A 23,632-nucleotide genomic window follows, 5' to 3' on the forward strand; every position below is an offset into this window, starting at 1 on the left:
CCCCAAGGCATTCTTTCTGATTAACGCATTTCAGAATTGAGGTTTTCCTAGATTCCACCACAACCTAAAATTCTTCAGTGACATTTCTGCTGTCTGCTAGTTCAGGAACATGGAGGTTTCCCATTCTGGCCAACCAAGATACTGCAAATATCACCCTCCCAGCCAGTCACTGGAATGACAGAGAGAGTCAACCCTCTGTCCTTTCTCCTTCCTTTCCTTGACTCTCCTGCCATTTTTATACCTGAGTGTGATCAGCCTTCATAGCCCATCCATAACTTCTTACCATTTCTCCCCCATTAAGAAGCCCTCAAATTCACAGGCTCTCAGGCTCCATTTTCAAACACATATCTTTACCCTTTCTTGCAGATTGTGGTTTATGTTCAGAAGTCCCCCAAAATTACATTTCAATACCTCTGTTTAAACTCTCTTTTGCTAACACAACTGAAAGCTGTTCCAATTGTACTGCTCATCATGCTCTCATTTCCTCCTTGCCCACTGCCATCCATGCTCTTTAACTTATTTTTTATTTAGTTATCTCTTACAGTCTTTGTCTGTGTTTATTGAGCATTTGGCACAGCAGAGGTCATAGCCAGAGCTCCTGCTGTGGTGGACTCACACCATGGTAATACAAACAATAAACAAAATTCTTCAACAAAATAGCTACACCAAAGCCATCTAAATAAGCCATGCAAATCTATGGAGTCTCTTCCTACATAACATTATTTTCCTCACTAGAATTGTCGTTTTTTTGCAATCATCTCTACAGCTGTATGTATAAATACTAAGAGAGTTTTTTTCCAGCAGTTTGTAAAGCTGCTTCCCATTCTCAGTCATGCACTAGGCCACATTTGTGCCATATCACATGCTGGACTTCCGTGTAAACATCCAGAATACACTTCTTTATTCTTCATGTTCCTCTCTAAAGTTCTCCTTTGTGGATGATGCCAACAAAACTCAGCTACCATGACAATATTAATCTCATTATACCCCTTCTTCCATTGTTTTATCATGGGATTGTGAATTGTTTGGCACAAAGACAGACTTTTGTTCTTTTTGTACAGCAGAGTTCTGATGCAGACAAGACTTTCTAGGCACTGCAATACATGGTGTTCTCCTCTCATTGGTGAACAAGAGTAATCCAATACAGTCATAAACTGTCATAAAAGGTTTCTTTAAGTGTTCCAATTTTACTCTTCTGAAAAGAATGCTTTTAAAATAAGAATGCTTTAACAATGCTTTTAAAATGGGCTGTTGCACCTAGTGTGCCATTTGTGAGAAGCCTGGTTTCCTTTAGAATAATTTGCCTTTCAGAAACACTCAATTTTACTCAAACAGAACAGCAGTTCAGGAACGGTCTTTGGAGGAGGTATTAAGCTATGAAATAACCTACTTCCCATATGTAAGGTGAAAATACAACTAGTTTCCTTTAGAACCTAACTTCTATGAAATGTCCTAATGTCTCATCAAGAGGTCCCACCTTTCCTAAGAATATTATTTAACAGAGTAGAAGTTTCATGGTGTTCATGAAAGACCAAGACACTCTTTCAGGAATGTGAAGGTAAGCACAAGTTGCCATGGAGGTAGCTAGGACACAAAAGTAAAGCCTATCAGCTGTTTTATGATTTCCACTCCAGGACTGCTGCTATGCTGCAGGTCTAGGCACATGGCTACACTTTAAGTGAAGGATAAACTAACTCATCTTTACCTGGCACTGAAAGCATAGGATCAGCCACTGCAAAGAAACACAGCTGGGTGTGGACCTGCTTCTCCCTCAAAAAGCAGGTAACTGTTCCTCCATGCAAGAGCAAGCTCATGTAAGGTAATAGCAACAATGAAATTGCCTCAGAGTCAGCACAGCTGCATTCTCCTAATGAACATATCTTGCATCTGTAACTTGCTTTGCAACAGCTCGAATGTGTGCTCAGAAAACAAGTACCTAAGTACTGTATTTGACATGGGGCACATCTGAATCCATGTGCTGGGCCAGATGGATTCTTTTTCAGGAGAAACACAATCAGCACGACTTGAAACATAAGGACATGGTAGTGTTAATAAAAGGACACACATCTTCCCAAACCAGCAGATGTTGCTTCCCCCCATTTATTTTTGAAGTTCGATTTTAAAATCCTTTTATCTGATAAAAAAGTTTTAAATTTCTTTAACCTATATAAAGGAGAAAGGAAGGAGAAGCAGCCCTAAGAAGCAGGAGTTTGGAGGTAATGCAATTTGCATCAGTTACCAAAGCTTTTTTGTGGCAGTAAAGTCTGTTTGAGTTTTGTGCTCCTATTCTGTGTTTTTTCTTCCTCTGATTTTTTAAATTTAAAATTTAACTCCTTCTGCACCCTGTGATCAGGACAATTATTTTTAAATCCTTTCCTCATTTTATTAACAGGTAATACCATTTTGAAACACCTTCTTTACTTAGAGTGTGTGTGTGTATATATATATATATATGTTATTATGAAAAAATACTCACGGTACCCAAGTTGAGAAATAACAAAGCTGTATTCTTCGACATTATGGATGCTTGCCAGATCTCCATCCTCTTTCCTGCAAGATGTTAAGGCATCTTTCCATATTTTGGGGTCCCTATGAATCATGTAACAGTGACCAGCATATGACATCCATTGATCAGGACACCGAACAGGCACATTAGTCTCTGAAAAGAAAAATTGCCATGAAGAGTTTCAGAAGTCTGTTCTTACCTAAAGACTAAACATCACGTCAGAAAATATTTAACAAAAAAATTTAATCATCTATTTCTTCACGAAGAACGACAGAGATAAAAAATATGCACAGTGATAAAAATCTGCATGAATAATTGAAAGCTGAAATTTCCACACTGTTTTTAAAGAACACTACAGTTGCAGACAAGTGTTTGCAACTGGAGAAAAGACAATTATAACGCAGTTTTGTATTTTACATGCATGCATGTATGCGTACTAAAATGTAAGGTCTGCAGTGGTGCTTTCTAAATTTTCTACACTGTCAGCACCTCTCTCTAACCCCCATGCTATATGTTAAGAACCTGACTTTACAAAACATATTTATGAGAGTAATTATTTTTCCAAAAGCTTAGGCACTTTATGGATTAGCCCATCTGCTACACTATTGAAAGAAATAACTGACTATACATAATCCTAAGAGAAACCAAATAGGACTACAGCTTTTAGGAATCCTTTTCAGAAGCTTAACTGAGAAAATTATGTTGTCAAAGTAAATGATTTATGCTGAAAACTTGCTTTCAGAAGCTCAGTAGAAGAGCATCAGAGAATTGCCAACAAACACATTACTGTTCAGCAAACAATTCAGCCTTGGGAGGAATGCCACCCGAACATATAACAAACAGAGTATTGCTGTTGTAGAAACAAATTATGATTCTTGCAGCTCTTTATTTATAATCAGCAGATGGGTTTAGCAAATACCAATATATAGATTAGAACAAGGACAGCAGGTTTTCAGAAATTCTGCTGGCAAAAAAACTTGTGTATGTCAGAAGAAGAATTGTGTTTGTTTAACAGTGGGATATATTCTGTATAAATGTTTAAATAGGCACCCAAACTCATGACCAGTCAGGTCCATGTTGCAGGCATGTATCCTATTTCAGCTGAACTATACTGATGATTAATACTTAGTGTCACAACACACATTCCTATTACAAACAGTACCTGCTCTTTCACACCTGTGTCTAAAAAGTGCTAACACGTCCTCACAAAGTTCTAGTAAAACTAAACTTTTTCCCCAGGATAAGGGGCTCAATGCTTGGTCAAAGACTTCTCAGTTCTACCAAAGGAGAGGAAAAAGTGAAAAAGAGGGTTGGGGAAGCCCAGGAAAACAAATAGGATGTACATGGTGATGTTAGGAGAAACAAGAGAGCGCAGAGATGCCAAATGCTGCTGTGGAAGTTGGTCGGATGCTTCAGACAGCCGCCTAATTCATCTTATACCTGGTCTCAGCTCTGAGCCTATGCATTTTACAGTGCTTTGCCATAAATCAGAGAGCACTCAACATACCCTTCTGCAAACACTGCATAGAACAGAAATCAGCAGTTCAGACATGGCCACAGAGAGAGTCACAAAGATATTTATGTCTTGGTGTGTCCATAAGCATCTCTTTATAAAGAGGATGCAGACTGTGATTACTCACTAAACACTAAAGCAGCTATGGCAGGGCAGTAAAACGTTTGCTTGTAGACCAGGGAACTTTTGCTTCCCAGACCAGGGAACTTGTTGCAGGCCACAAAAAAAAAAAAAAAAAAAAAAAAAAAAAAAAAAAGCTGTTGATGGTCTAGTTTCTTTGGTGTAAGTACTATTACATTTCTGGGGATTTCTTACAGCAAGAAACTCTTCAGTTCTTCATTTCAACTACTCAGCAAAAATTAACTCTGTACTTCCCCATTCTACTTTTAAAGAAGCTACTACACAACTCAAAGTAATCCTGTTTACTTTTTAATCCTGATGGAAACAAGCACTACTCCCTAGATATCATTTCACTTAAACAAAAGAAGCAGTGCAAATTATCACAAACAAAAGGTAAAAGATGATATTACATTAACGTATAAACAATATTATTCCAAATGTCAAGCTGATAAATTTATTGGGCTATAACTGTAGAATAATTATTCCTCAAATAGAGAGCAAATACTGTTGAGAAGCTGACTTTCTTGTAAGCTTGATTTTCTGAAGCCTGAAAGATCTCACAGTGTGTCTAAAAGGATGACTTGTGTGTCTAAAAGGGTGAAAGCAGTAGCTGAAGTCATTCTCATGATTCAGACATTCAGATTTCTCTCTTAGACCCATCATACGTGGTCTGAAAAGACAGAGATACACACCATCTCAGCAATAACAGCAAGAGCATTTATTTCTCCTAACTGAATATTCAAAGAAACATTTGCAAACAGTACTTTAAGATCACCACACTTTGTTGGCTTGGGATGAAATCTATGTTGGCAGGCACTTGGTGGAGGTAGATAGACAGTCTTTCCTTTCAGCATTTTGAATTTGAAATTAATGCATTTCTATAATCTGCAAATCTACTTTGCTGGGTTACAGAACAAATGCTCTGTAGCCCGAAGATATTTTGATGTACAACATGATGTGGCCCCCTGCTGGAAAAAATATTTTGTTGCAAGAAACAAAAAACTAAAATGCAAAACAATCCTGCAGATGTTTGCTTTGTGAAAATCCATCTGTAATGAAAACAAATATTCTGTAAAGATTTTTCTCGACTTTGTTTTGAAGACGTGCATTATTACATTCTGTTATAAAATGTTCCTCTGTCCCACATACTGCCCTGTTAGATGCAATTGTAACTTCTAGGGTTAAAATTTCAAAGGCTTTTCTTTGTGTTTAATGTCAGGCGAACAACTAAGTGCACGTATGAATTTGCAATTAATTTATTTCTTAGCTCAGGAAAACATAATCTGCCACGAATCTTCCTTTATACCTTTAGAAGCAGAGTGCACCTAACACCTTGCATGATTCCATGCTTACTCCTTTTATTACTTCCCCCCATGGGACATTTTGGAAAATATTTTATTAAGTGAACCACTGCCAATCTCTCATTTATCTTTCACAGTGTTTACTCAGCAATTTCTGTTTAATTGAAAACTTTTTTCTCTTCCTTCAAATTGCTGGTAAACCAGAGGGTGGAGGTTGCAGTTAGGAACAAAAGCCAAATGCAAAGGAAAGTAATGGCAATTAGACACACACCTCCCTCCAAAAAAAAGCCCTGAATTGAAATATAAATAATACAACAGCCAGCCTTAAATTGATAGTATGTTAATAGGCATCTGTGTTTCAGAACTGATGTATGAAACCTGAAAAGCTGAGCTGAGGCCAGCCAAACATCCAAAAACAACCTATATAAATGAAATTATTTGCGTATCATCTGTATACAAATACTAATGAAACTTTATATTTTAAATTAAGAAATCATTTAAACATGCATTGAAGTCTTTCTCAGCTAAGGTAATGAATGTACTTGATTTCAATACAAAATTATCAATTTAATTAGTTGATATATCACTTATATATTATTAATATATACATGTTAATTTAATTAATATGTATTTCGCTATCTAATTAATGAGACACCAGTTGATTCTTGTGGTTTCTTCTCTTAGCAACAAAGCAAAAAAATGAGGCAGAATCCTCTGTCCTAAGTGTTTTTAACGGGACTGATTCTATATTGGCAAAAGCAGAAAAAATTTGAAAAACAACAACTGTTTTTTAAGCCAAATATCAAACATTGGTTTTCCAAAACTTCTGTTTTGCAAGTACTGATGCATATTAATACATGAATTGGAAATCTAGTTCCAGTTCAGCCTTCTGCTTCTAAAGCCTATACAAAATAATATCAGTGGATCTAAGAGAAACAGGTATGTCCTGGAAAAAGAAAGGAACTTGGAAAGAACAGAGAAAAGGAGTGATGAAACAAAGGAATAAGTTACAACATGATAATACACAAAGAGATAATAAGGAAAGAGGTCAAAATAAATCTTATCCCTCTTCTGTCTTTCTTATGAGGCAAGTTCCAGAATTACATTTCTTCTGAAAAACTATCTCTACATATATAATTTAAATAATTTCATAAAGAATTGTATCTGCTTTTATATGTATACAAATAAATATTTTTATATTTCTATATAAGTATTTCTATATTTATAAGACACACAGATATATTAAAAATATCTATTTCAAAAGAATTTTTAAATTTTTTTCTAATCCACTACTGACTTGAAACAACTCAAAAGCAGTAAAAATTACAGGAAGAAGTGGATTAGTTTAATTGTGTACATGGGGCTTCAGAAAATTACATCATTTTAAAAACATTAAGTTCATTTTTTATTATTTTGTAATCAAAATCTGATGGCTGTGCTTGGTTTTGGGAAAGAGAACTCTAGAATTTGGCAATTTAGAACTTAAGACTATTGAAGAAAGATTATTACACAGGAAATAGGGAGGCCAGAGCAAAAAGGAAGTACACACTGTTCACTTTTAGAGAGAATCTTGGTCAAACCACAGTCTATAGAGTCCTTTACTTGGTTTTACCACATGCAATAACACCTACTCCAGTTACAGATAAAAAACATTGGTCATTAAGAATTTGTTGAGGGTTGATTACCAAACCTACCTCTAGGAATAATGAAAGATTCTAAGGTAGCATTTCCTCGTTTACAAATATAGCCAAGTTTCTTATCACATTCCCAGTTCTCCCACTTAGCACCTTTGCCAGGATTCAATGCACCACAGATTTTTCCAGGTTCTGGAGAAGGATGACCTTAAAAAAACAAACAAATAAACAAACAATCGGAAAAACTACCACCAAAATCTCAACAACAACAGAGTATAAGCACAATATGGTTACACTCCCAAATCTCACATCCCCTTTCTGGTCCATGTTTCAGCCACAGAATGCATTAACACATTGGCAGCTCTGGTACTTGACAGTCCTTTAGCCTGAAGGGCCAAGTTCATTGCCTTAAGAGATGATTTTTCCGCAGCAGCCACAAGTTGCAAATTCATAATTTAACAGCCTCTTTACATGTTCAAAGTCCTGGTAGAAGGTATTACAGTGTATGTGTTTATTTTCTTTGGGATTTTTTCCTTTTCTAAATCGAGAATGTCTAAGATCCAGAGGAGGGTCTTTAGGAAAAAAAAACTGTTTCGTAAGCTAGTCAAATTCTGCACTTGGTATAAGAAAAATAATAAGTAATTATTTTGTTGATGTGAACTTCCTGCTTGTTTGCCTAAACAACATGACAATATCAGGATATTTGTATATTTTTTGTAATAGTTGATTAGCATTACCACTAACAAAAAAACTTAGAAGAAAAGTAGAACGTGTAGAACAGAAATTTCAGCAATAAACCAGGTGAATTTTTCAAGATCTGACATACTGTTATAAAACTTACCATGTTTTTTCTTTAATTTCTGACCATATTTCACTATGCTACATAACAAGTATTGGTGCTACACAGAATAAACACAACAAAACAATATTTTTAGAGTCCAAGACTGTTCACGGACATTTTCTTACACTATTATGATTTCATTACTTTAGATTAAATATAGTCTTATATTTATACTATTATATTTTATACTATATATAGAATATATAATATATATTAAATATTAATATATGTTAATATATATTAAATAAATATTAATATAAATTAATATCTAATGTATATAATTATATATATTGTCTCTATTATAATGTATAATTATTTTACAGTTATAATTATAAATATATTATATATTATTTATATTTGCAGTCATGTTCTATCTTCTTCCCATAGGAGAAATAAGTATGCTTACTTCAAAAATACAATTTAAAATTATTTTATTGCACAAAGAAGTTCAGCTATTGGCAGCTAGATCCCCAAAATGTCTAAGCAAAATCAGTTTTGTTTAAACTTTGATAATAGTTCCATTTTTTTCCATTTAATTAGAGCTAGTGAGATGAAAAATTATGAAGTTTCCACTTATTCCCTTAAAGTGTGTAAATGGAAAAATAGCCAGGTCTTAAACATCCAGTGTAATGGGGATGAGACAGAGAGAGGCTGACCAACATAAAGCGATGAAGGAGACAGCACAAATATAAAATATGTTATATGGACATAAGTGCAGAGTATTACCTTAGAATGAAATTAAGGAATGTGAGGAGTTAAGGATAAATGGAGTCCATTTTTGTTACATCAAAACTCATCTTAACAACTTAATTCTTTACAGTACAACTGAGAGTTGTCTGCAGTTTTAACAACCACGAACAGCTCCTCTTGGTGCTTTGGCTCCATCTCACAACTGTGTTTCTTTCCCCCACCCCTCCTTGTGTGCAGATTCTCATCGGTGCACTGGGATGACAGATCTATACCTTCATAGCAGCTTGCAGTTCATCTCTTTGCCTGTGTGCTCACTCCACTGCAGAGCTAGTTGTTATAAAGTAGTTCAATTCACTCTTCAGAGCTTGCCTGCTCAAGAAGTTTGTCCACCTAAAATGTGCTTTTGGCCTCATCGACACAAGGAAGGCCCTGGGTGACACACTGGAGCATGCACTTCTAGTTACTGATGATTAAATGCTCAGTGAAGATAAAGAGCATTTACACTGCAGAACTTCAGACACCTGCTTTAGTCTCCAAAAGCTCCCTGAATAGCCAGTGCAAGGGAACAATGAACAAGGCAAGGGTCCTGCAAAAACAACTATTACACTGGCACTCTGAGTCGTCAACCAGAGATGCAGCCCTTCACCTCGTGCACAGATGGCAGAGAAACCTTTCAGTGACAGCACCAGAATTCAACACTGCAGCCACAGCTGTGGACTGGCTGGGCTTCCTTCAGTCTACCCTCAAATGTTCAGTGTGATATGTGTTACTGCTGAAGGTAATTTAATCCCAAACAAAAATGAAAAGCTATTCTTCAAGCAAATAAAAACACTTGAACAAAAAGAAATTGGAAAGGAATTTGAAGAAAAGGAAAAACAAAAAACTAAAACCAAACAAAAACATCATTGACTTCAAGCATTGATATACATCTGTCATCACAAATGAAAACACCTACAGCACCTGATTTCTTCTGTATTCAGAAATAAAATAAATTAGGAAGATATGCAAATGAAGCTTCAACAGATGACTTAAAACTTTCCTGTGTGCTTTGAGGCTATCATTTCTATTGTGAATAATAAATTAAGCCTGGTGTATACCCCTAGTATAAGAGTCATTACTCACAGTGTTTATAATCACAATCAGAATCTTTCAGCATCAAAACAAGCTCAATAATTGCAGGAGAACAGAGTGCTAGAAAATATATTTTTTACACAATGAACAAATTTTTGCCGTTTGAACTGAGTAGCAATGAGTTTAACCTTACCTGGAACCCAGTTTAGGTACCGAAAAGGAGCACCACCAACCCACTGCCATCCACTGTTGAAATTCAAACTGTTAAGACCAAACCAGAGAGCTGAACTCAGTGTGCGAGTCAGACCTAGGGAACAGAGACAGAGAGAGATACTGGAAGTGCACAGCAAGAGCAAACACTCCTCAAAGCTTGAGAGCTGAACTCTTGTTAAGCCTTCTCCTTTCTCCTAGTACAAGTTTTAACAATTATTACCATTCTAAGGTTAAGGTTAAGGTGGTTATACTAAACCTGAGAAACAGGTCATCTTACATTGGTCAGTTTGGTTTTAGAGTTTTGACATATTTAGGTTTGGAGAATTTTATTACAACAGAAAGCAAAATGACTCTGCTACCATTGATCACAATATGAAACTTTTTTTCAGAACTATAAAATATTAAATGGATAAAATTGTAGAAAAGGTCACAAAAACAAAATTCAATTTTCTAAATTGAAAGATATCGTTTCCCAGTGTGTGTTTTCCCTTCCATAAAATTAAAAAGTGTGAATTTCAAAGTGTAAAAAACCTACTCTCATTTATCAAAATACATTAAAATGCAATCATTGCAAACATCATCTTTTTAACAGCATATCTTGTGCATTTTTCAGATTCATCTGATTTCAGTTCTTTAGCCAATGTCAGGCTTCAAAAAAACCCAGTTCAAATGTATTCCTCTAGCTCTGAAAAGCACTAAGAAATATCATGCTTATGTAAGGCCTTACTGAACATTACTCACAGTCATTACTAATCAATTCTCTATCTCTGGCCTTAGTATAAGGCTTGGAAGCACAGCTGGATGCCTGCTGATTTTTTTAATTTAAGTGTGTTTCTGCATAGTTCACAGAAAGTCATTGTGCAATGTGTATCATTTCTTTCTGCTTCTACTGATGGCATCATGCCAAGGTGTTGCAATTTGCAGTTGTCTTTGACACCACAGTGATGGGCAGCACTGGAAGCACAGCAGAGTTAAAAGGAGAAAGGGGTTGACTGGAAAGGATTGGAATCTCAGGCCTGGTTTTGCACCAACACATTGACATGCTCTGTTACTTCTTCTGGACAAACTACTTGTGGTTAGGAGAACTGAGCACGACAGGAAATCTTTGTACTGCCAGAGAAGTTGTATAATGAAAAACTGATCTTCAAATACATTTAGCAACCATGTCTCTCAGTTTGCAATTAAAACACATCAACTAATAACTACGTCCTGTGTCAGCACCAGTTTGCTCCCTTGAGCACTAACTCCAACAATCATTTTCTCACAGTCATTTAAAAAACAACCCATGTTTTGACTAAATCTTCAAATTGAAAACAGAAGTTTAGACAGAACAAATTGTCCATAGCATTAAAAATACACTTCTCATTCCTCTAAAGTGGAGAAATATGGATTTGATTGATGGTCTACTCGATGGATAAGGAATTGGCTGGATGTCTGCATCTAAAGAGTTACAGTCAATGGCTTAGAACCCAAATGGACACCAGAAGAGTGGTGTCCCTCTAGGGTCTGTACTGGGACCAACATCATTAATATCTGTGTCAGTCACACAGTGGGATTGGGTGCACCCTCAGCCAGTTTGCAGATGACACCAGCCAAGGGTTGCATTTGACCCACTTGAGGGAAGAGATGGCAACCAGAGGGCTCTGACAGGTTTGAGGAGTGAGCCCATGCCAGCTGCATGAAGTTCAACAAAGCCAAGCACCAGGTTCTACCCCTGGGTCATGGAAATTCACAATATCAATATGGACTGGGGGTGAATGGATTGAGAGCAGCACTGCAGAGGACTTCAGGGTGCTCATGGATGAAAAGCTGGCCATGGCCTGGCCATGTGTACTGCAGCCCAGAAAGCCAAATGTGTCCTGAGCTGCATCCAAAGCAGCACAGCCTTCAGGGCAAGGGAAGGGATTCTGACCCTCAACCCTTCTCTGGGGAGACACACTTGGAGGGCTGCATTCAACTGTGGGGTCCCCAGTACAAGAAAGGCATGGAGCAAGTCCAGAGGAGGCAAGAAATTTCATCAGAGGGCTGGAACAGCCTCCTGTGAGGAATAGCTGAGAGAGTTGTTTAGTCTGGAGAGGAGAAGGCTCTGGGGAGACCTTATCATAAATGAAAATTATTTCTAAGAAATTTAGAGGAAGACTTTTTACCGGGGCCTGTTGTGACAAGACAAAGGGTAATAGTTTAAAAATGAAAGAGGGTAGATTTAGACTGGATATAAGGAAGGCATTTTTTACAGTGTTGATGGGACAGGTTGCCCTGAGATATTGTTGATCCCCATCACTGAAAGTGCTCAAGGTAAGGTTAGATGGGACTCCAAGCAACATAGTCTAATCCATGATGTCCTATACCATGGCAGAGAGGTTGGACTAGATGATCTTTAAATGTTCCTTCCAACCCCAACCATTCCCTAATCCCCTTATTCTACAAATTTAGAGCACAACATATAGCTTGTGGTATACAATATTTTATCTTTCAACTAATGTAACATTAAAAAACAATTTTAATCTATTTAACAGATGAATCAGTGGACTATTTCATGTTTGTACACAGGACTTTCTCAATCTAGAATGTAAATATATTCAAGTAAAATTTAAGGATTTTCTCAAAGGAGAAGTGTAGAGACTCCTTCCAGAAACACTGAAAGAGATCGAAACTAAACAAGAATATTTATTAGTCTTTTTCTTTTCATATTTTAGGATATATTGAAGATGCAATGGCTATAGTGAAATAGGCAAAACTGCTGGCTAACACACACTACAACAAGAATGCAAAAAGGATGCAGTCTTGGTACCTACATCGTCAGTTTACAAGCTACTTAGTATTTTTCTGCATTCCAACATTCATTCTTTATTGTCTGCATTACTTAATTTTTGTATTTTTTATGTTACTATTAGTTAATGGCAATATTTGATCATGAAAAAATAAATATTTCTGTCCTATACTTCCAGACAAATAATTCAATACATCTATTTCAATTTACTAATTACTAGAATTGAACAAATATAATTTTCAAGTTGGAACATGCCATATTAGTTGCAATAATACACTTTTTAAAAGAAATGAAAAGTGATATTAACCTACCTGTCAGGTATGTTTGTTCATGTAACTCTGTGATGCTTAATAACTCTGCCTTCTGCTGCTGGCAGCTTTTTCTTGCCTGATGCCATTTCAGAGCTGTCTCGGAGTTTATCTGGTACTGGACATTTGTTAAAGGGTCAGTGTTCCACAAATCATTACTGGTAACTATAGGGAGAAATGAAAATGCTGTAACTCATCATGAAAACAGAACCAGATAAAATATACCAAAAGTACTGCATAGCAAAAGACATAAAATGTCTGAACATTGCTATAGACAAATAGTTTGAAAGGAATCCTGAGGTTCTTGAGTGTAGTAGTAGATCCAGGACAATAGACAGGGAATGAAACAAAGTCAGCGTTTTCTCTGGTACAACAAATCTGCTGTTTAAGGTAAACAATAAGTGGCTAAAAACGTGCTAAAATAGTTGATTTGTGAATGTGGGGAAAAAGACAAAAAACTTCCAGGCTGATGCTAGTTAAGGTGCATATCAAGCTGACCTTTTCTCTGAGATACACCACAAGTTTTTTTAACTAATTTGGATCACTATGTGAAGTGGCTATGGATTTTATTACTGTGATTATGGTAATCAGACTCAAGTGCTGAATACAAAGCTGACATCATCAGCATCCATCTCACATTTTCCTGCAATTCCTGATTTCTTAAGCATGTGTCTGACAGTATGACTTTCTCCTCTGCCACATAGCCTGACTGAACTCCTCGGACACCTGAACTTGGCACTTTTAGGCAATGCCAGTGAAAGCGTCATCCAAAAGGATTCAACACTAGAAGTTGCCCCAGAAGGCACCAGGTACCCTTTACACTGCTGCAGTCTCTCCTGGCTCATCTCAACTGCATCTCCCCAAACAAGCAACAGAAAACACTGTGATCTGGATCTGCCAAAAATGGAACCTACGTGAGGTCCCAACACTGAGCTAAATATCACATAAAGGAAATAAAGTTGCATGACTAAAGCAGGACACAGAAGAGAACACTGCATGTCTGCCAAGGAGGAGAAAACAACTGAATTCCTGAAGCCTTTATCAGCTTCTCAAGTTGCAATCTGAAAAAATTGAGAGAAAGAGGTCTCATCTGAATTCAGAGTGCTCAGAAAACTTCAGTCTGCAAATAAAGGGAAACAGTACAATAAACAAAACTCAAAACAAAGCATGATACATGTTAAATATCAGGAGGTCACTTACCAGTTCCACTTTTTCCTGTATAAAATCTGATTATAGGTAATATAAAGTGTTTCTTTTCATGTTATCTTTATTTTAAAAAGAAATAAAATATAACCTACTGTAATAATGACATTTCAGTAAAAATGGGAACTTTCATCTGATTATCATTATCCACAAATCAACTTCTGTCCAAAATATAACTATCAAAATAAAAACTTTGTTGATACATTATGTTCTAAAAGACCATAAATCCCTGTGCACATGCCTGGGATAAAATTAATATTGCAAAAATGGTAAAACCCTACAATTCAGTGAAGAAAACTGTCTCGGACTTGATAGTAAAGGGTTTATAAATCCTGTGCAATTATTACAGAGAAGAGGTAAACAGGTCTTGGGCATTCATCCAATCTTCCATCTCAGTTCCCCAGTCTCATAATTTATAGCTGACTTCCATATGGTGCTCTCTTGTAGAATTTTGGCCTTTCATAAAAATCAAAGTAGTTTCTAAATCTCGGAAAATTTGCTTATATGACATTTAAGAATTCAAATTTCTTTAAAGAGCAGAATTTTGGAAAATCTATGTGGTATTGTTTAACGTTCCCCAGAGAAACAAAAAAGATTAATAATTTTTTTGGAGTAATGTATTTTAGCACCTGAGCTAAATTAATGTTAAATCACACCTGTCCTCAGTTCATAAGTAGAAAATTAATAAAAATCTGGACTCTATCCCTACACAGATAAATTTATCATGCATCACGCATTTATCTCTGTAGTTTTTGCTTCTGTCACAGTCACCAGCATTTTTATGCATTGATTAGAAGGCTTTCTGAATCCTTCACTAAATATATGGCTCTTTCATCCATCAAGAAAGAAGCCTCAGTGGACTTTTTCCCACTGGAATAGAGCTACAGGTACACATTGAGTGACTCATGATGGTCTTACACAGTTCAGCTTGTTTTCTTCCCCAACACCTTCTTTGAAGTGCAGCATACAGTTCAAAAAGACATGGTGTAACCTGTAAGGAAGCAGCATTTCCTAGGCTACTAAAAATTGTTTGCTAAAAATTGTAGCAACACTGCTTAGTTCCTTTCCTTGGGGTTTAAGCTTCTGCTGTTACCATCTCAGCATCTCTTTCTAGATCACCAAATAAAGGGTCATAATCACAATTGTGTCATCTCCACTGATAAAATTTCTCCACCTCTATTGATTATAATAGCTGTTGCAAGTACAGTCTCATGCCCTCTTCATTTTGGAGAACATGAGAGGTGGTTTTGGTCACAATGAGAAGTGACTGGTCACTGAAGGTGCTGGCCCCAGCATGGGCAGCTGTAATAGTTTGCATCACATATTTTCATGCTGGTACCCTTAGTCTCCTGGACAGTTTAAGAAACAGCACTTTATTTTTAGTAAATAAAATTTAACACACACAGGTTTAAACATTCTATTTTTAAAGATGTTGTTGAAGCTTATTAACACACTCTCATATCTCACTTCTTTCTCTTTCATAGGGATGACTAAAAGTTCTGCTACCATGGCCTGTCTCTCACTAAAATATATGACCCAAACTTGAATATTTTATAGCCAGTACTGAAGAATCAGGAAGGAAACATGCAGGCAGTCAGCATAAAGCAGTTTTTTCCAAAAACAATCACTGCCATCTGAATGGATTTCCTTGAATTATGTCAAAGAATTAAACAAAATTTTAATGATGCCTCCTATTTGTTGAACTCAAATAATACTAGGCAGGGAGTATTCTTAAGTCAACTTTGCAGGTGCTTCATTAATGGCATTGATATTCCCACCATGTTTTTATTATCTTGAAAATTATACTGGCATAGGAGAAAAAAAGTGTGATTTTTATTTTCTGAAATACTGAATGCAACATTCATGGAAATCAGGTAAGGGCACCACTATTTTGCAATCAAACCAGTTAAGATCAACCCAAACAGTTTTCTTCACATCAAAGGAAAGGCATATTTTTCTCCTCAGCTCTGCTTGCAGTCAGCTGGCGCTTTACAGCAAAACACAATAATGAAGAAGAAAGGAGGGAGAAGTGCTACCCTTCTCAGCATGAGAGAAGAATCAGATTGCAGACAAAATGTTCAGTACATATTTTACAGAGGTCCAGAGAAAATTCATCAAAATTAAAAAGAATTCAAATACAAGCAGGCATAAATCACTCCCATTTACTTAAAGTAAGATCAACATTTCTAAATAAAGTTCTGCATGTTGATAATACTGCATTTTAAACAAGTATATTCAAACCAGGGAATTTAGAATACAAATACTTCTAATTGAGTTAAAAGACAGAACTAAAATATAGTACACAGATTTGGGAAACGCTGGAATGTACTAAAGAGTTCATGAAAGCTCCTTCATGTCTAAAAGGCAACTCGTTCTCCAAAGTAATCTTAATTTTCAACTAAATTGTATTCTAGCTTTCAGTTCCACTTCACAGATTTCTACTTTTTGACCTTTTATATATACTACTTATGCTAATGTAACAGCTTTACACCTAATTGACTTTGTATTTAAGCAAATGGTGTGTGTAGACATTCCACTATAAGATTAACATACTTTCACCCAAAAATAATTGGGCAATGTTTTTTATGCTGGGTCTTAGAAGGAAAGCAGGCTAAACAAGGCAGAAACTGAACCATTTCAAACTGTAAAGCACATATTATGGACATATTTCCAGGCATGTGAATAACAGCACAGCAGAACCATAAATGTAAAAAGCTTACATTTCATTGGGCAAAATCCATACTTCTTGTCAACATCATAGTCCGAAGTGGTTCCACACCAGAACCAGCCATCTGATCTGCCAGCATCTGTGCAGTCAGCATACCATTTACCACCAAACTTAAAAGGAAATACACAAGGGGCTCCATTGTCATTTCCTTTCACTGTGTAGGTATCTAAGGAGACACAACAATTCAAAAATGTATAAAAATTAATAAGCATGGGATATATAGGAATTCATCTATGATCCTATTACAAAATATTATAGCAAGGAAAGATTGCTAGCTTAGTATACAACTGTACTAGAAATGGAACATTGATCATTTTACTCTAGGTCTAAGCTGATACCTACATTCACCGTGAGATAATTTTTTCTTGCTAAAGGAGACAACAGACCACAAAAGTCTGAGCCAACACAAGTACATTCCCATGCTAAGTTTCCCATGCATAACGATCAAAAGTATAAAATCCACACACTTAGGCAATTTTTTAAAGTCCAAAAGACTGTTGAGTGTTCTGTCAATAACCCAGTCAACTGCTGATCATATTGGACATGGAAGAGCATGTACATGTAGACTTTAAAGATATATACCATGGAGTGACTCCAATATATTATGCCCAAATAAATTTTATATTTGCATCTAAAGATACTTCTTGTTTTATCAGGAACATGGCTCAATGAAACTTATGAAAGTAACTAAAGCAGCTTTCAGTGTGTGCACATGTAATGTACATTCATTGATGGAAGGACATACAGGGGAACTGTACATGACAAGGATTTTTGGAGAGGTGACATACCAGGGTCACTGTCTCACAGAGCTTCTAGAAAACAGAGGAGGACGGAATAGCAGGACATTATTCCATCTCCCCTGCCTTCTTTCACATAATTTGCTTTGCTAGGGTTCTTTAATTCTGGCTTCTGCCCAAGGACTGGTACTGTAATTAGCCACGGTGTCAACCACAGAAACTGCATCCATACCTCCCTCTGTGACCATTTTTGTTTATCAAAGAATACTAAATGGGAAGTCAAATGTATTTCCAGATACTAATCATGAATATATAGAGAGACGTCTTATACGTAACTTTTCCAAATTTAACTATTTAAAATATCTTATTTCTTTGTCTAACATTTTAGCACCAACTCTGAGACTCCCTTCAAACACCTAGGAAGATATTTACAATACAATGGAAATGAAGTTATCAAGAGTTAACTAATATCTTACTGCCAGTTAATACTTGCACCCCAAGGAAAAAAGTTATAACCAACAGACTAAACACTCACACTACGTCTTTTTGTACACAAGTAGTAAATAGTAAAAGCTATCATCAACTGCTGTGTAATAGTTATACATGTTTTGAATAACCATAGAAGTTTTTATTCTCTCCAAATGAATCTCTACCATGCATGTTTAATCATCTATCAGTACTTTGATAAGTTTGACAAAAAACTAAAATTAGCTGCTCAAAACACAAAAAGCACACTCACTCAAGTATTGCTGATTTCACCTGAATTTACATTCACTGATCATCAATAAGATTAAGGAAATTCTTCTACACATGCAATATTTTAATTCTTTACACATAAAAATGAGTTTGAATTACAGAAAATAATTTACAGAACTTTACCTTCATAGCCTCGAGAACACAGATCGTCTGTGGTTCCGTAGACTTTCCACCTACTCCATAAACCAGATCCCTTGTACAGCATAATATTCCTTTCCTGTTTGTTTCCATAGTTGAAAAACAGATCTTCCCCTTGGATTGCAAAGAGAGTCTCATTTCTGCATTCCCATCGCTGAAGTTCACTAGCCTTGTCACAAGGATACAGAGTGATCGGAACCCAGTCTTTCTTCGAAGGCACTCCCAAGCACAATTTGAATGCTATGCTCATAAGCTGGTGATCTGAGACCCACCTGAATTTCTGTGCATCATTTTCTTGAACGCAAGGAGCAGTAGTTACTGAATTAGAACTTTGAGCCAGTACACAGCGCTTGTGATCTTCATTATATATTAAGAAGATGCTAGTATCTGTAAGAAAAAAAAAAACACTAGAATTATTTAGGTTGAAGAAACCTTACCTACTATCTAAATATGAATCTGGAGACTCCTCTTGGTGTGAAAATCTCATCATCTGTTCAGCAAAAGAAGGTGTGGACTACACCTGTTAAAGTGGCTGCATGATGCTACTAGTTCAGATGTGAGGACATTTCAACTATTTTGTGTGAGTGAAAGCATCTACACACAAAAGCACAAGGCAGCAGAGCTCTAGACCTAGTGTCGACTGTAGGTTTAAAGCATGGGTTAAAGTGAAGAGAGAAAACACTCTGATGCTGTTAATCCAAGCTGCCTCCCCGGGAATTACTGCAATGAGGCAGCACGGACACTGTAGAGAGCAGGTCCTGACACTGAACTCTCCAGCAGCACTGGCTCCCGAGCGTGGGGAGATGACAATAGCCACTAAGTTCTTCAGGCTCCATTTCCTCACAGTGGGGAGCTCTGTTCTCAAAAACCCCGCTAAAATCTTTGAAGTATTAACTGAGGAGAAGGATATGTTTGTAAGCTTTATACTCAAGCTTTTTGTAGAATATATTTCCTTTTCACTACAGTCATCAGTGACTTCTTTCTTGCATCTCTCTATTATGAATGAAACACCAATAGCAGTGGGATTTGTCATCACCAGTTATGCCTCTTCATGACTTATGAAAATATACAAAACTCTTCATAGCTCCCAGGTTATTTCTCCCCCTTAGAAAGCAGTGCTTCACAGCATGCATTCACACGTATTCAAGGTTGATTTCAAAATTGTAACCACTTGAAAAGTTTTTAGCATGTTTTGCACTTGGATGTACTATGGAGTGTAACATTTCTGAGCTGATCTCGCTGAAAGACTGAAAATGTCTCTTCTCTGATCCACCTGAGATACATTTTAGGACAGTAACTTAATCATGCTCCTTCGCATGAGGTAACAGGATGCCCAACATGTTAAAGCTGCATTTCAATTGGGCTATGAGCTAGGAAGGAGAAATATTAATCTAAGGGACTCTGGGGATTGAAGCTAATTAAAATACTATTCATTTTAGTGTATGACTACCAAACTAAACAAATTCGATAATGAAGAAACATTTAAGGGGAAAACAGGTTAACCACAGAAAGTCTTCCCTTCTCTGCTGAGGCTCTAATGTGGAAATGATCATACTTTTTTGCAGAAGAACAATCTAGGAAAAAATAACCTCTCTCTCAGAGAAAGAGCTGACCTAGACCTATCTCATCTATAGTTCAGCTTCCTTCTCTTGTCCTTTGGCTTCCAACTCACTGGGAAGTAATGTAAAACTGATGAGCACTGGAGGCAGAAATTGTCGTCTTTTGCCAATCTGTTTTACTCATAGACAATACAAGGAAATGTATAATTATCACCACTGGTGACAACTTCTTTTTATTCTGCTCTTCTACTAGCATTTAGCACAATGTTATTGTAAACTGATATATGCAGTGCTTGCAACTCTCCTTTTCCTGAAATCGTGTTTAAAGTTTCTGGATAAAAGAGATGTCAAACAATTTCACATGTATAGAAAACACTACCTGATTTTTCAAACTGCTAAAATTGTATCTGTAGCTTAAAATAACAGTCCTTATTTTCTGTTTCTTGTGGTGTTAAAGAGATGCTATGCACATGAAAAAATTATCCCTAAGTCAAAAGCCTGGATGGCTGCATCCAAGTATGAGGGTGCAGAGTTTTGACTTCAGAAATGAAGTTTAAAAAGCTGAACAAAGTAGTCTGGCCAGTGGGGATGGAGAGGGGGGAGAACTTAGGCTCTCTACTATTCTGATAGTGCCTTTACAAGGCATTAGAAGTGTGTAAACCCAACACACCTGCTAATACAAGGGCATATTCCCAATGCAGGGACTAGTACATATGTAAGCAGCTAAAAGGACAACACAGCCAAGAAGGCATCAAAAATAAGTTGACACCAAAACAGGAGAATAAAACAAGACGTAGCAGGATGCTGGGGTAACTGTGGCTGAGGCTGTAACGCAGGATTTCCTTTCCCTCAGTGCTGCTCCTCTCTAGCCCATGGCCATCAAGCAGACTCATAACTTAGTGCTGCATTGCTCAAGTTTACATCTTTATTTCTGTTTATTCTGCCACCTTGGTCACCAAAGGGGATTCCTGTATAACAGTATCTGTGTGAGCAATTAGATAGTCTAGAAGAAAGAAGCCAGGTATTTGTGCAGCACTTCCTCTGCCCTGCCAACTCCTCTCTGTAAACACTTGATACCACTCTTGCCAATATGATGAGCTGTATCTGTAAAATGGGCTGAGCAGAATCACACATATCACCATTAGCTGTGTGTCACTGTTCTGTAGCAACATTTGTCATAGAGATCTGCGACAGGTGCTGTTCCTCACTGCAGATAAACCGTGGGTGGAACACTTTAGGGTCCACCACAGCGTGCTCATGAGTACCACCACAGTGTTAGTACTTTGAATTAAACCTATTTCTGACAGTAATTCATATTTTGAAACTTACTCCTGGAAGGAAAGTCTTAAAAATACATAAGAACGTGTCAGGCTTAGGAAACAACTTCACCATTACCAGTGTACCACCAGCCATTCAGTGAGATCTAGCATCTTTTCCCTCAAATGTCCCAAGTAGATCCCAAAAGAATTTTTCTCACAGGCTTTTATTTTTCTTAACTCACCACACTGTGACTATTTGCCTATCTATCTCTGGCCCCAAGCTGTATCTTGAGAATTGTGCCAAGTACTACAGAAACCCACTGGACAGTATAATTTCCACAAAAGATCTGCAGAATGCCAAACTGACTTCATGCTCTGCAGCATTTGCAAACCACCACAGATTAAATGAGTGTAAATAAAGAAGTAATTTGTTAAGTCAGTGAAGGGCTACCAGTGTTAAACACTAATGGAGGGCACCAGAAGAGCAGACCAAAAGCCAGAAGCAAAAGAAGAGAGAGCAAGGAGGCAAAAGCAGTTAGGTGTTTGTCTTCTCTACACAGACTCATGCTTACCAAATGGCCTGAACTGATTGCTGCTAATTACACAAAGGAAGAAAGGTTACAAGGCAGATTTGCATCGCTAAATCTCAATCTAGGGAGCAGAGGACGCTGAGAGGTTTACAGGAAGGGCAGGTGCAAAACTTTCACTGAAAAACAGCTGTGAGCTGGAAATCATGGTAAATCGCAGAGTAAGTGTGAGCAAACTCCAGGTATCACCAAGCAAAAGAACTTCCCATTTTCACTCCTCTAGCCATACCAGCACCTCAGCTACCCTAACATGCCCCCACAAAAGCCATCTGCCAAAAGCAAGGCCCATCCAAGAGGGCTGGAGGACAGGCACAGCCCCAGAACCAGGCAGCTGTGCGGTGAGCAGCTCTCTGGGGGAAAGCTAGGTGATGGCATTCAATCAATCAGGGCCACATCGGAGCGATGGGGGAAACTGAGGCAGCGCCGGTGACAGCCCGGTTCGGTGTCCATAGCGCCACGGGCATCCCAAAGGCCTCCCTGCCGGGCAGCTTTGCCCACCAGGCACCTCTGGATTTGGGCGAGGAGGAGGTCCCGAAGGGAGCCCACCTCTATCCCGCCCGCCGCCGCCGCCGCAAGGGTTAAAATGCTGGTGGGCTCCACCTGCTCCTTCCCCACTGCGCCCCCGCAAGCCCCAGGTCAGGTCCGGCTCTGTGCCCGCCGTGACCCCTCGTTTCTCGCTCGCCTCGCCCGCACAGCCCCTGCGGGCACTTACCGAGCAGCGGAAAAGCCCGGGGGAGCAGCCCGAGGAGCAGCAGGAGCAGGGAGCGAGCCATGGCCGGGCTCCGCCCGTGGCGCCCCGCGGCCGAGAGCAGAGCGCGTCCCGCCGGGCAGCTCCGCCGGCTCGGCAAGGGCTGCTGGATCGGGGGAAAACTCTGGGCTCCAAATGATAAGGAAATATCCTGTCACATGGGGCGTTTTGAAATAACAGGAATTCGCTGTTCAAACTTTGCTTTCCTAAGCTGATTTTTTTTCCCTTAGCGGAGGAAAGAGCCTCCTTCCAGGCATGTGCAGGTGATAAAGCGGTGATAGCTGAGAGGAGCGCTGCTTTTTTCCTTGTTGCCGTCGTGTGGGGTGTTTGTCTTTTTTCTTTTATCCCCTTTGCGACTCTGACAGCGTTGCATCTGGGTCAATGGCTTGTCTTCCAAGAAAATTAGCCAACCCTGCTCGGAGGGAGGAGATCCCTCTTCTTTTCTTCTGGGGTAAGGAAAGGAGAAGGATAAGGGGTAAGAAACCCAAGTCTCGAGGAAAACCCCTGCTCGAACGCCAGGGTTTCTCCCCAGAGCGAGGACTGCAGAAGGAGCAGAGACCTACTTTTGGGATCCCGGGATCTGGGCTGCGCCCCCGTCCCCATCACTCCTCCCCCGGGCGCCAGCGGGGCTCCGCCGGGAGCGGGGCGCGGCCGGGGCTGGGCTGCCAAGGAGGGGACGAGGGGGCTTAAGAACCCGAGGAGGCATTGTCTCAAGGCCAATAAACGAATTTCAGCCGATTTGTTTGTTTATTCTACTGACAGCGATGGTTCTATCTGCTGTTAACAGGACTCAAATCTTGATCGTGAATCAGTGCGGGTAAAGACAAAACCTTACCTGCTAGCTGGGTTTCACAAGCTGAAGCACCTGCCTGGAATTAGATGATCTTTCTGAAAAGTGCCCTCAGAGCACAGTCCTCCTTGATGTTTTTACAACTTCTTGCTCTGCTATA

The 23,632-nt window shown here is 38.2% G+C and overlaps 1 protein-coding gene across 1 annotated transcript in view; it reads right to left on the reverse strand.

Moving 5' to 3' along the window:
• Positions 1-23,038, reverse strand: part of LOC106863716 (mannose receptor C-type 1) — a 52,550-nt gene extending 29,512 nt beyond the window's left edge. Inside the window, exons 1-7 of the mRNA XM_014893268.2 lie at positions 22,647-23,038; positions 18,515-18,916; positions 16,891-17,064; positions 12,971-13,132; positions 9,870-9,983; positions 7,135-7,281; positions 2,477-2,659 (exon numbers count right to left, since the gene is read on the reverse strand). Of these exons, the coding sequence (XP_014748754.2) occupies positions 2,477-2,659; positions 7,135-7,281; positions 9,870-9,983; positions 12,971-13,132; positions 16,891-17,064; positions 18,515-18,916; positions 22,647-22,707 (1,243 nt within the window). The 5' untranslated portion in view covers positions 22,708-23,038. The remainder of the gene's footprint in view (positions 1-2,476; positions 2,660-7,134; positions 7,282-9,869; positions 9,984-12,970; positions 13,133-16,890; positions 17,065-18,514; positions 18,917-22,646) is intronic.
• Positions 23,039-23,632: the final 594 nt, after the last annotated feature.

The sequence above is a fragment of the Sturnus vulgaris genome, chromosome 1, assembly GCF_052056855.1.
Source record: "Sturnus vulgaris isolate bStuVul1 chromosome 1, bStuVul1.hap1, whole genome shotgun sequence".
NCBI classification, from domain to species: domain Eukaryota; kingdom Metazoa; phylum Chordata; class Aves; order Passeriformes; family Sturnidae; genus Sturnus; species Sturnus vulgaris.